The 14,216-nt window shown below is 41.6% G+C and overlaps 1 protein-coding gene across 1 annotated transcript in view; it reads right to left on the bottom strand.

Moving 5' to 3' along the window:
- Positions 1-14,216, bottom strand: part of GALNT18 (polypeptide N-acetylgalactosaminyltransferase 18) — a 226,063-nt gene that overhangs the window by 36,229 nt on the left and 175,618 nt on the right. Inside the window, exons 4-6 of the mRNA XM_075188471.1 lie at positions 9,443-9,626; positions 4,651-4,848; positions 4,227-4,341 (exon numbers count right to left, since the gene is read on the bottom strand). Coding sequence (XP_075044572.1) covers positions 4,227-4,341; positions 4,651-4,848; positions 9,443-9,626 — 497 coding nt within the window. The remainder of the gene's footprint in view (positions 1-4,226; positions 4,342-4,650; positions 4,849-9,442; positions 9,627-14,216) is intronic.

The raw sequence follows: 14,216 nt of genomic DNA, 5'->3' as shown, positions 1-14,216 counted from the left end.
AACGCTGGGTCCTAGAGAACGCTGGGTCCTAGAGAACGCTGGGTCCTAGAGAACGCTGGGTCCTAGAGATCGCTGGGTCCTAGAGATCGCTGGGTCCTAGAGATCGGATGGGCTGCGTTACATGAATATCGATTCATCCCACATTGGGTACATGACAGGTCTTCCTTAGCCAAGTCTCACAGTGCTAGTAAAACGCGTGGGGTCAGTGCCAGTTTGTGAAGGGGGAATATACACTAGCCACAGGCTTCTCCCCGGGTACTGTGTTGTACAGGTGTGCCCCTCGTGTACTGTGTTGTACAGGTGTGCCCTCGGGTACTGTGTTGTACAGGTGTGCCCCTTGGGTACGGTGTCGTACAGGTGTGCCCCTTGGGTACTGTGTTGTACAGGTGGTGCCCCTTGGGTACGGTGTTGTACAGGTGTGTCCCTTGGGTACGGTGTTGTACAGGTGTGCCCCTTGGGTACGGTGTCGTACAGGTGTGCCCCTTGGGTACGGTGTCGTACAAGTGTGCCCCTCAGGTGCTGTGTTTTACAGGTGTGCCCCTTGAGTACTGTGTTGTATAGGTGTGCCCCTTGGGTGCTGTGTTGTACACACATCTATAGGACACTGCACTAAGTGGATCTATAACCGTATAGAATGCTGAGAGCCAGAAGATATGTCCCACCTCACGCTGCCCACCTAATCCGTCCCTCCCAGCAGCGGAGGAGGGGATCAGTGTGCTGCTCTGCGCTGCACAGCTCGTACCGGTGACATCAGTGGGAGTCCCTAGGGCACTTTACAGAGTTCCCTCCCCACATGTGAAGACCGGGGCTAGACAGTCAGGGGTGGTAGATGTTAGTATATGATTGTAAATCATTTCCATATATTTTATTGTCTGTCTGTACTAGGGGGTTGTTTTATATGGTCATAATCGAATGTTGTGTTTGAATCATTCAGGGTTTGTTAAAATTTTGCACTATAATATAATTTTTGCACGTTTTAAATACAGGACTCCAAGTTTCCAAAAGCCTAGGGCAACTGTGACCCTTAATCAGGCCCTGTTTGTTGTGTTCTGTTTACGCTCTATGTACGACGCTGTGGAATATTTGTGGCGCTTCATAAATAACAGATGATAATAAGAGTAATCTGCGTTCTATATAACATCACTTTGGCCTCTACCTTTTATATGGTCTTCTAGTGCCCTTACAGTCAGGACCACATATATATTTCCCCATATATCACCTGCTTTAGTGGAAGTCTTATAACGTACACACAACCTGCAAACCACAAGATAATTATCGACTAAAAAAAAAAAAAAAAAACCTTTTTGCTTCACTACTTTGTGTCATGTTTCTATATTTCAGAATAATTTAAACCCAGCAACTTAACAGATGGTCCGATGCGAGACAAGACACGTTCCCCGTCCCGGAGAAGTATCTAGTTATGCGTAAAGCATATTTAATAAACTCCAACAGAAAAACACTGTGCCGTCCAACGTGTGAAGTGTTGTTAACCGGCCATAAATCAACGGCGCGGGCGAGGGCCGAGCAGGTGTTACCATAAGTAATCCTGACGCGGTCGGTATCCGCTGCAGAGAGATAAGTACGTCTTGGCATGTGCCGGGCAACCAAGGGCTGAATTCCCAAACCGCGACATATGTGCAGATAAAAGATGACAGCTGCTTATAAACTCGTTAGAAGGAGAATGAATCTGACGTCTCTGCACTAACCACTGGATTTTAATTTTCCGTTCTAACTCCTTGGAGGACAATGGAGATTGTCATTAGGAACATGTAATCATATAGAGAAATCACGCTGAGTGATTAATACTAACCAGCGAAGCTTCTCGATCAACCCTGACGCTTCTTACGCTACAGTGACCAAACTGCGCAGAGCTTGATGACCTCATAGGGCCATAGGCAAGACACTGGTTCGGGCCCCCTCTCCCTCTGCCAAAAAAAAACACATAATAAGGATTAGAGTAATCTGGGGCCCTCAGCGCTCTCTGGGCCCTATGTAGGAGCCGAGGTTACCTACTGGATGATATGGTCTGGAATTGCGCCAACTGGTACTGCAGCGAAGGTTAACCAAGAACGGTTCGTTCAATGTCCCGTAGGACTTGGACACTAACTCCCTGTTTGCCTAAAATAATTGTTCTGCATCCTGCGTCCTTCCAGGATTCACTAAAGTGCCTGTTCTGCCAGGAGTCCGGCAGGTTGCCATGTGAGGAGGGAGGGGCTTCTCTAACAGGACAGGCAGAGTATGACTGGCAGCTTGGCAGACTTGCTTTGCAGAAATGCACTGTGGGGACTAGTTGAGTCATACACAGGGGACCAGTGAGGGCACCGTAACTCATATTGCCGCAGAATCAGGGTTTTGACCTGCATAAGATCCCATCAGGACACTATCCTAAAAGTGTAGGAGGGGCTTAATTTGTCCGGAGTGGGGGCGGGAGGTCATACTATTTAACAGTGCTACAGTGGGTAACACTGAACAGTGTATTTAACCTCCAGAATTCCAATCTTAAAAAATGTAAATGTTGAGGTTTAATGGTCCTTTAAAAATGTTCTTAATAAATCTCATATTTTGACTGTAACTGTGAATTTCAAATGTATTTCTTACAAGTAGTCTCACTTCAATGTACAAAAATAGCCCTGATTTACATAACCTCAGAGCCTGGAAGGCAATAACAACGTTCATATCTAGTAATTAACAAGATAACGGAGATGGAAGTGGAGGGGCACCAGGGTTTGCTGTGTACAAATCTTCACTCTCCTGGGTTGTATCTGATATGTAAATTCTTCTTATCGCAGATTATCAGCACCTAACATACACCGGCCGCGGCACTCTCAGAAATAACCGTATTCTATGGAGGGCAGAGCTGCCAATCCCAGATTATGAAGCAATAAGACACCGTCCCTAAACAATGCAACAAAGTGCAGAAATATCTGATGTTTGCTGTGTAATTGGTGGAAACTGTCTGTATTTAGGAGCTGCCCCAGATCAAAGCTGTCCAAGTATTATTATAAACGGGATCACACGTTATAGCTAAGGGGGAGATTAAATGCACATCGCCAGCCGTTACGGTAGGAATATCCGCTCATTTTTCTGCGCACTTCTATGAGCGAAGATTCCTGCAATCACATTGTCGCGCTGTGTGGACGTTACGGAAACACCTCGCACCAAATTGAATCTCCCACCAAGGCAAACTTGCCTTTACAAACCTTCGCCGCTTTAAATTTTAGCTGTAAACTCGCCGATTTCCGGCGAGTTGAAAAAAATCGGAGTATTATACATTTACCCCCAACTGTTTGTGAGTCAAACATTCCAAAAATGTGTAAGGAATCAGGACAACACGGGAACATGAAGGGAGCTTAACCATGCGCCAAAGTAACGTAAATCAGAGATAGCAGAAGAGAGATCGGGTTACTGGTGCTGTCCATTATCACAATCTCTAATCTAGGACGGGACTTGAATCATTAATCTGTGGAAACCCCCCTCCCCCCATCATAGAGGACAGCAGCATACTTTAAATTCCCTGTATGAAACAAAAGAGAATAATCTACAGATAGGTATCGTTATGCTAAATAGACTCAGAGTTATCTGCAAGAACAAAAAAATAAGTGCAATTCTGCACTGAAACCAAAGCAACCAATCAAAAATAAGCTTTTATCTGACTAATGCAAAGATTCAAATAAAGCAGATGCCTGATTGGCTGTTATGGTTTTGGTCCAGATTTCCACTATCTTTGAGCAAAGTAAGTAAATAGCGGGTCTGGAAAATTGGGAGGGCAACTATTCAGGACTGAGGTGGCCCTCCGTCTCTTAAAGGTCTATACGCTATATTTGTAGAGTTGAAATGTAGAATTCCCCCGTCACATACTACAACTCCCGACGTTCCTCTTGATATCACAGGCTATTCACCCATCCTCAGATAACACAGTCCTGATATTATAGGGATAAAAAAGGGATTAATTTCTGCTAATTCAGCCATTCTGAGTTGTCAACTACATGTGGCCATATGTGCAGAACAATGTCAACGGCTGCACAGCGTAATGATTGGCCAAACAATTCGCCCAATCCCGGATCTTGCTCTGGCTGAAAGGAGACCTGCGTCTGCATACTGTACCGCAACACATCATCAACTGTGTCCATTATCAGATAACTATAAACCAGACCGACATCACGACCAGCGACCGCGTACAATTATGGATGACTGAGATTCCGAACATGTTTAATTTAGATAATTACCCGAACCCCCAGCTCCACGTTCTCTCCTCCGTAGACCTCCATTCCCTCGTCCAGCAGTCCAATCTCTTCAAAGTACAGTCTGTCTACGATGAAACAGCCAATCAGTGCGGGGCTTCTAAAGCAAACAAGACAACAAACAGTTAACGAGCGGTTACAGCAAAAAGTTTTTTAAAAAAAAGTTTCTGGTGTACAATTCGTATAGGAGTCTGCTTTCTCATCATTCGCTACAGATAGAGTTTATCTGAGACACCGGATGTGGCATCGGGGAGGAACAACCGTGATAGACGGTGCTCCTAAATGTGGGACTGTTATCATTGGCTTCAACCGGAAAAATGTACACCGAGATATGTGATAAAACAAACCAACTATGCATAGAAGGTATCTCAATCTAAATTCCTAGATTTTAAGTTGACAGAAAGTGTACCTGATGGGCGCGGTCGTGTTCTCCATCTTCCACCAGGATTTCGGAGGGTTCAGATAGCGACACCATAACTCCCAATCAAACCCCTGAGCAGACAGAGGATAGGCCTCAATTTCAAAGTTGTCATACTTGATGTTGTCGAAAGACGGAGATATGATCACTTTCCGGTTCTCCTTGATCCGGCTCAGGACCGGTTCCGCCCTAAGGAGGAGAAGATTAAGATCCTAAAGTCATTAGGTTGAAAGAGAAACAGACAACTGAAGGTCCAATAAAAAGTCATTCGCATTTAGCTAATTGCTGTTTTGTAAATCCAGAAATCTCTCATTGACAAAGATAACTATTAAACACCATTTGACATGACGCTAATTTTAAACAGTCCTGAATACTTTGTTTTGGTAAAAAAAAATTACTGTCTACAAATGTTTTTGGAACAATCTACTGCATTTTTATAGGTATGGAACTTCTCACAGAGTGCAGTCTCCTGGTAGGACAATAAAACACAGATTGTAAGCTTGCGAGCAGCCTTCTCACCTCTTTGCCTGTTTTACCCAGTTTGTTTATTAGTTTATTACGTTTGTCCCCAATTGTAAAGCGCTACGGAATATGTTGGCGCTATATAAATAAATGATGATGAGGATGATGAAATGTGCAATCCCACAGGTTCTCCTATAACCCAGTGTTGCCGTTTGCAAAAGTTGATCATTGTTAGAGATATGGCTGCACACTTCAGGGGGAAAAAAGCCAGTCAGTCAAGTAGCTCTTTGTGGTCATGTGATGGCAGAAGAAGAAGTGGGGAAACTGGTTGCCATGGTAATTGCCAGATCCTTAGCTAACTGTAAACCATCAATTGCAGCTTCAATCAAATCCCTAAGTAAAAATGAACAAATCCATGTCTTCTTACATATGCAAGAAGGTCAAAGAAGGCATAAGTCACTCTAATTATTTTACTGATCCAGGAGGGGACGGTCCCAATTGCCCAGATACCTGCTTGTATCATGTTAGTTCTGTGGTTTAGAAGGAAGAAACGGCTTCTAGGAACCTCCTCCTGGCTATATTGAAAAAAAAAAAAGTGTATAACAGTTGACAGTATAAGACCCATTTTTGTGGGGATTTGCCTGTTTTAAATAACTTTGGCTTCAACAAAATGGCCAATGTGATTGTTCTCACTTTTGGCTCTAGAGTTTCTGTGACTTTAGAGAAAAGGAAAATGCAGTAAGATTAATTTACTAGTGATATTTTGGCTTTTTTTGGCTAATCAGGAGTGACGTGAAGCACTAGGTGAGTGACTGCAACACTAATTGTAATGTTTTTTTTATTTAATTGGATGTGAGTGGAGATGAGTATTCATTTACAAGGTATTACATTGTATTATTTTGGTAAGAGGGTCAATAATAATTTATTTAAAAGAGAATAATATTAATGTGTTTTTTTTTTAATGTACAGATTACTGTGGAAACCCCCCTCTAGAAATCCTGTGTTATGAATACATGAAATATTTATTATTCCTGATCGCATAGTAAGCAAACCATCAGGACACTAATGTTTACTCTGTACCTATTATCCAGCAACGAGGGATGCCTGGAAGTCCACGATTCAGGACACAGCAATACAACTAATCACTATATATAATAAATGCACAGTAGGGTCAATATATATATATATATATATATATATATATATATATATATATATACATACATACCGTATTTCCCCATGTATAAGACGCACCCATGTATAAGACGCACCTTAATTTTGGGGCCCAAAATTAAAAAAAAGATATATAAGTTTGTTGTCCCAGATTCACTAGAGCCTGAAATTTGTTGTCAGATTACAATGGTCACACATTCAGTCCCACATGAGCGCTACTGCACAGTCTTGTTGACAAGAGACAAGTCACGTAGACACGCCCCCAAGCGTCTAATGTCATCAACACTGTGCAGCTTTAATCAGACAGACAAACATCGGTAGTCATCGGCGATCATCGGAACTGTCAGTCACGTGACTGACAGCGCCGAGACTGTGGGAGGCGCCTGAAGAACCTGAAGATCCTTCTGCAAAGTAGACCGGGGACCACACTGAAGCTGATTAGCGGGGACTCCTCACACCAGATGCCGAGTTCTTCAATAAGGTAAGTAAGCAGCAGTGTATAAGACGCACCTTTTTTTTAGACCCAAGATTTAGGGAAAAAAGGTGCGTCTTATACATGGGGAAATACGGTGTGTATATATATATATATATATATATATATATATATATATATATATATATATAATCTTTCAAGTGTTCCCTCGAAACCCATCCCTCTCCCTCCACTATAGCCTACCCCCAACCTGACACAATCCCCTCTACCAGTTCCAGACCCACTTCTGTCCCACTAGCTCCTATCGTGTCCGCGTTGTCCTCTCCCTCTAGACTGTAAGCTCTTACGTGCAGGGTCCTCCCTCTGTCTCACATCTGCACCTCTTCTGCGATTTCATTCTGTCTGATTTCTAACGGACTGTCCAGCACTGTGGGAATTCGTGGTGTCTTATAAATACACTATGACGACGGTCACTTGTGTGCAGATAATGTATAGTGATCTAATCTAATCTATATAAGCACTGAACTCTAATTATAATATCTATATTATATTTAGTGTCTTCTTAGCTGTACAGTGTGAGGGCCAGATGTGGAATAAAGCCCTTTTTTATGTGGATACAGAAAATTGTTTAGCTTGAAATAAATTCCATGTTGCTGGTATAGATAATATCATTGGGTCGGATGGAGGTCGGGATGAGATTTAATACTACATCACTAATAAATGCATTGGGATAGAGAGCACCTGTCCGGTGTTGGCAGATGATTTGGACCAAACGTTTCGGTGGAAAAAAAAACCTCTTGCCAAGTTCTCTAATCTTTATTGCTAAAAAGGTTCTGCATAGCTCAAAAATAGAGAGAGCCCCACACGTCTCTTGTTGCAGAGAGTTATACCCTAGACGCCGGCTCTCCTTCTAATCCAATATTGTGACTTTCTCTCCATTAGATTACCGCACATTACTGAACACTGAAGTGTTATATCAGCTCATGAATTTTCATGTGTCATTCGTTCAAACGTAATATATGTTTTAATGACAGCTTCAAAGCCTTCCTGTTGAAGTTTTTCACGCTGTAAATGGGCTTATAAAAGATTAAACAGGACAGCGATTAGTAGGAATATTTAATTCCAACACCAACCAATTAATCCTGCAAATTTGCTTGCAGAGAAATTATTCAAAGTGAATATTTTCTGTTGCTGGCGTGATATATAGATCGTCATGTTACTACAAATATGATTGTGTGTGCTAAGTTATAAATGGGGTTAGATCGCCAACTTGATTAACGTTGGTTAATGATTACAGACCACAAAAATGAAAACGCCACTATAGGGTCACTTAATAGGATGTTGGGTCATAACGTGCGGCCAGTACGTCCTGTAGGTACAGGGGAAATGCTGCAACATCTTTCACAAGGAATTCACAGCCAATGTCTGGTTGATGTTGGTTGGCACTTATTCTGGGGGCTCAGTTATTCCCTTAGAAGATGAGGTCAATGCTAATCGATACATAGTGGTCCAGAGTGATCATCTGTTGCAACTTTTTTCTTCTGACAGGAGAGGGGTCTCCTGGGCTAACGATAGTCCCATTCTGAGCCAGATTAATTTGGTTCAAGACTATCGGTGCCCTAACAATTCAGCTTACGGCAGGGGTCAGGGAACTTTTTTACCTTTTACCCCCCAAATATATTTAGATACGCCGACATTACCCCCTTGATTTGAAAGGAAGGGAATCATATATTATTAATTATTGGAATTCAAAATTTTATTGAATCTATTCAAAATTTCTTTGAAAGCTTCAACTTCAAAACTTCAGGTTTTGGAGAAATGATGTTGCTTAATTTTTGATACGAGAGCATCAATATTGGGGCATTTTGATATCAGAGCAATTTGGATACAGTCTTCAGCGTCCAATCGATTTCTCTGCTTTGTTTTTATGTTCGTTAGAGTGGAAAATCCTTGTTCGCAAAGGTAGGTTGTGGCAAAAGGCAGCAACTTTTTGACTGCCTCCTCATGTGCAATTTTGATGACTTTGCAGCTGTTGACATCCAAAAATATGACAGATCTGCTTTGTTTTCAAATGCAATACGTGCTTCATTATTACATCGAAGCTCAAGAAGTGCCTCTGCAAACCCTTGAGGTTCTTCTGGTACAACAGCAATTTCACATATAAAGGGGTCTACAATCCAACTGACAGCATGTGAATCGGCATCATTACCCCCAGGAATTTCATTTTTACCACATTTGGGGTAATTTACCCCTGTTCCCTGACCACTGGCTTACGGTATGCCAGTTGGTAGCACCTAAACTGTATATGACTATACAAGTATTCCTATCAGCTGATATAATTATTAATTACACATAGCCTATATGTTACTTGTGATTCGCTTGTATACATTTTCCCAGGTACAGGAGCTATAAGTGATGGATAAATGAAACGACTGATGAGAGACAGTTCTCTGCTACGGGTACCGACTGCATAGTTTCTTGCATGGTTTACATATATTTTTAGGGCATGTTTATTTTATTCCTGGTTCAGTTTCCCGTTTTCATTATAAATGATCTATTTAGTAAAGTCAGAACTTATTAGTTATAGGTAGACAAGGACAGGCGAGCTCAGTATTTATTCTGCACCCGTTCATATCACATGTACATTACATACAAACCGTGACATGTATAGCGACACACGCCACATATATGAACAAGCCTCCGTCTGACACTCACCACCCCACACTGAACTCAACGTGAGCATCAAAGAGCGCCACAACCGGGGCCCTCGCCGCCCTCCACCCGCTGACTCTAGACCGTATGAGCCCCTCCTGTTTGTTGTGTCGGACCATCTTTATAAATTGGGGTCTCCGTTGGTTGACCTCGTCCACGTACTGGGTCAGCTTCTCCTTCAGCTCCTCTGTAATAATAAAAAGATAAAGATGGTTATCTTGTAAGCTTAATTATCCAGCACACTGACATACATAATTACCTTCCTACACAGCAGCACATGCCATAATACAGAATTAGAGATACTGAGTCACATCTGCGGTTTTTATGACAAGTCTAAAAATAAAATTATTTTAACTCAAAACGGCTTATAAAAGATGTATAAAAACAAACACTCCAAGATGTATATATGAGACTCTGTTAGGGGGAAGAACGAATCATCTCTGAATTAGGCTTCAGATAGCGATATAAAATGTGTTACAATGTGTCTGTTATTTACTGGGAGAATACAATAGAGGCATAATATATAATAGACAATAAACGTCTGAGGTCTTGGTGCCCTCGCTCCTGTCAGCTTGAGGGATATTTAACGAAAAGTGATGTTATTGTTACCATGTAGCGCGTTATGACAGATATCCAATGATTTATACAATATTTAATGGCTCCTTGATGTATAACGTCAACCTTGATTATTCTAGGAAATAACTGCCCTAATGCTATTTCTAAGAAGACGATCGCAGACGTCTCTGACCATACAAGGAATTGAGATAGAGATATTTTATCTTTTTACAAATTTCCACCTTTGAAGGGGAGCATTAAAAATCAGATTATCAAAATGGAACTTTCCAAATTGTAGTTCAAAATACATTAATAAGTATATGAGGTTAAGGAATGGACGGCAGAAATTAACCTAGCCGGATATAGATTACGTGACATGACGCTAATCAGGATCGTATATTGTTCCATTAGTCTGAATCACAATTGTATATACAGTATATCGTAAGGAATTATTAATTACCGGCTAAATCAACTTCTAACAAATGATACAATGTGTCTGTCTAGGTTTTCGCAGCACAATCTTCCAGGGATTGATTTTCAAAGGGTTATTAGAAATAACATATTGGCAGCATAAAATACAAACTATCGCCATGTTTTATTTCTGTTTTGTTTCTTAAAAAAACTTTCCTAGTTTATATTTATCATAATACCAGTGGCTTTTTATGCATAGGAGACGGAGGAGATAGATTCAGCAGCATTTCTAGTAGTTTAAAAAGGAACAAGATTATACTCTGTAACCTGGAGGGAATATCACTACCTTCTATTTATATTGTCAGTTATTATGTATTTATGACACCAGTTTAGTATTATGTAGGGATAATAGGTGTACTGTGTTTATCTCACTGCTGTTACCTTGTAGCTGATAAACTTAATTTGAATTGAGAAGATGCAACTTATTTTACAGTTGTACCACAATTCCCCCTCGTTCATTGGATATAAAGGTGATGAAGCAGCAGAATCATTCCTTTTATAACGGGTGACCCGGGTGTGACGGAGATGTAATAGGACACAGTCCGGCTCGGTGTCTATAAACAGTCACTGACAAAGACACAAAATGCTGGATCTGCTCCGTTCATTAAGAGTATTTTAGCTCTAATAACGTTTAATGTTCTCCTCTATTTTACACAACAAACAAGTTCGGGTTTATCAGAGCTCAGGGAATAGAAGAGTTTACAGTGTAGACAATTACTACATCTGCTACATTGTAACCAGCCGACTAACTGGCTGAATTCAGTGGGTAACACGGTACAGGCAGAAGGTTTTCACAACTGATGTACTTAGGAACAGACACAGACGCACACACACACACACACACACACAGACACAGACACAGACAGACTTGATATTTTTGATCTGGTGCAGATAGGAACTTTTATAGATGATGTAAAGTCTCTTTATATTCTAAGACGTTTCATATATCTCTGCTGAAAGCAGCACTTTGGAGGAAGTTTGGACGGTAGCTTGTTAGATCTGGATCAATCATTATGGATGGTGAGATAATATACAAAGTCGAGAGAATCCTGAATTCTATATGGTCTAGACCAGAGGTGTCCAATGTCAGTCCTCAATGGCTACCAAATCGTTTTTTCATCTGCTGAGTCTCTACATTGGTTGAATGTTTTTCATAGAATCCAATATAAAATTCTTTTACTAACATACAAGGCCGTCAATAAAATAAAAACCGACATACATCTCCTCTCGTCTCAAAAACTCTCCCAACTCCACACCTCCATTCTGCACGAGATCTGCGTCTCTCTTCCACTCTCATCACATCCTCCCATTCTCGCTTACAGGACTTTTTTCGGGCTGCACCCACTTTGTACAATTCCCTCCCTCGCACAGTAAAACTTTCCTCTAGTCTTCAAGCCTTCAAGCGTTCTCTGAAAACTCACCTCTTCAGACAAGCTTATAGTATTCCTCAACCACCCCTATTACCCTCCCTAGGTCACCCTATTACCACCCTCTACACAGCTAACACAAGACAACAACCCTCTGACCAACATAGTTGTGTGACTGATCTCACAGCCCACTAAATACTTTGTAACCTTTGCATTTTAGCTGGACAAATATTCAATATGATGTAGCACTTACCCTTGTGTATCAAACCATTGTCCTATAGATTATAAGCTTGCGAGCAGGGTTCTCTTACCTCTCTGTCTGTATGTATTACCCAGTATTGTTTTATTACTGTTTGTTCCCAATTGTAAAACGCTACGGAATGTGCTGGTGCTATATAAATAAATGTTGATGATGAACAGTTCATATTTTCAGGATTTCTTTAATCACGCACAGGTGAGTTAATCTATTTGGCTGAGTCAGTAATTATCCCACCTGTTTCTACAGACAGAAATCCTGAAAACATGACCTGTTGGTAGCTCTTGAGGACTGAATTGGACAGGTTGTGTAACTTCTGAAAATGTTCATGCTGAAAGATTTAAAAAGCTTTTCATAGGCCATTTCAGGGGAAATACCATGTTAGGGCTCAGCTGACTTCTCCGTGAGTGGGGGACGTTAATGATCAGGATCAGTCAGCGCAGGAACGCAGCATGAATTAATGCGGCTTCCTCCCGGCAGCTCGGTTACTCTGGAGGCTTCCAAGCAGCACTGCAGCAAATCTGTTGAACTATAAAGGTGTTATTCTCACTGCCCCTAATACCTGTGGTTTCCTGCTACTATGGGTATCTTTATCTGCCCGATCCTTTGTCCCAATTCTGATTAACCTTGGATACCGACCATTCTCTGGATTGCTGCCTGCCCTGACCTTTGCTAGATATTAACCATTACTGGATAACCGCCAGCCCAGAACCTGCTTGATCACTGGATCTTATTCTGATCTATACGAGTTGTTGTTTTTCTTCAGGTCATCTGTAAAGTCAGATTAGTGTCTGCAATATTTCTGGCGCCAACGACTATCTCAAAACAAGCCTCTATTACTGTATGCACGACACCTGGGGGCCGAAGAGTACCCTTGACCACGTTCAGCTCTATGGGAAAGGGGGCTGCTATAGGCAAAGTCTATCCTGGTTCTCAAGGTTATATCTTGGGGATTCATCGCAGATGTGACTAGATTTGGAAGCTCTGCGGAAAATCATTGGCAACTATGTTTAAGGCTTAAAGAAGAAAACCTGACAACTCCATTCAGTCCAGCCTACATACGAAATATCCTCTCCAGTTTTTAGAGGAGAAGTGTAGCGGTGCATAGCATGATAGCAATGCTGCAGGAGGGTTCTGCTGCAGACCTTATAAGCGTTAAGACATGTTACTTTTAAGGGTGATCCACCATCACCCAATGCCTCATGAATATCAGTCCTGTTGTGTGATGTCCCTGGTTCCGAATGACTGCACACTCATGAATACTGGTTCATCCCAAAAAATATTGTCTCCTCTCGCACACATCTGGGCCCCGGAACCTCATTATCACCGAAGACCAAGGATAGGTCAAACGGTCGGGGAGTTTTGCTAAGCTGCCAAGAGAACCCAAACTCCCAGAGCACTGGAGAAGACATTTAAACGCTCCAATCCCTCCACTATACATTAACCCAGAGGTGGCCCCGTGCATAGCACTCAGGGGGCATTTATAGGGGGCATTAGACCACAAAAGCAGAATGCTACCAAAAGAAATCCCCATATCGCCTAAGATAAACAACAACACAGTTACTTTAGTGAGGAGAAGGAAGAGATCATGAAAGCTCTGGTTTTGAATTCTCTTATTGTCTGTTCTTTTGTTCAGTCCCATTCACAAGCGACGCCTCAGGACACAACAAATGCAAAAAATGAACAAAAAACTCCTTCGCTGCGGCTTTGAAAATAGAAGGTGAACTCGTAAAGTTCTACAGAACTACAGAGACATTTCCATATATATTTATGAAAGCGCTTTTTGCACGAAGCAATCTGTATTTTACTTATAATTTTCCTCCAGCGTTTTTACGCAGTTAACTCATTTACATAAGACGGGAGCAGTGACTCGGAACGGCAGCAGAAACAATATGACTGTGACCAGACGCACAGAGTTCCATTCCACCCGGGCAATCGCTGGGATTTCTGCATCTCAAATAAAGAGTATTTATTCTGGTAATAGAACAAAGTGCCGGACGCACAAAACCTCATCTGAGTCGCTGCCTCATCTCATTAATGGATTCTATAGATCAGTAAAACAGCTTCTAAATTCAGGGGAAACGAACATTCTCCTCTGGCTTATAATTTACTGTGGTGACTGTGATAA

The sequence above is a fragment of the Mixophyes fleayi genome, chromosome 10, assembly GCF_038048845.1.
Source record: "Mixophyes fleayi isolate aMixFle1 chromosome 10, aMixFle1.hap1, whole genome shotgun sequence".
NCBI lineage: Eukaryota > Metazoa > Chordata > Amphibia > Anura > Limnodynastidae > Mixophyes > Mixophyes fleayi.
Note: the sequence above shows the minus strand (reverse complement) of the source record. Positions and strands in the feature narration are given on the sequence as shown.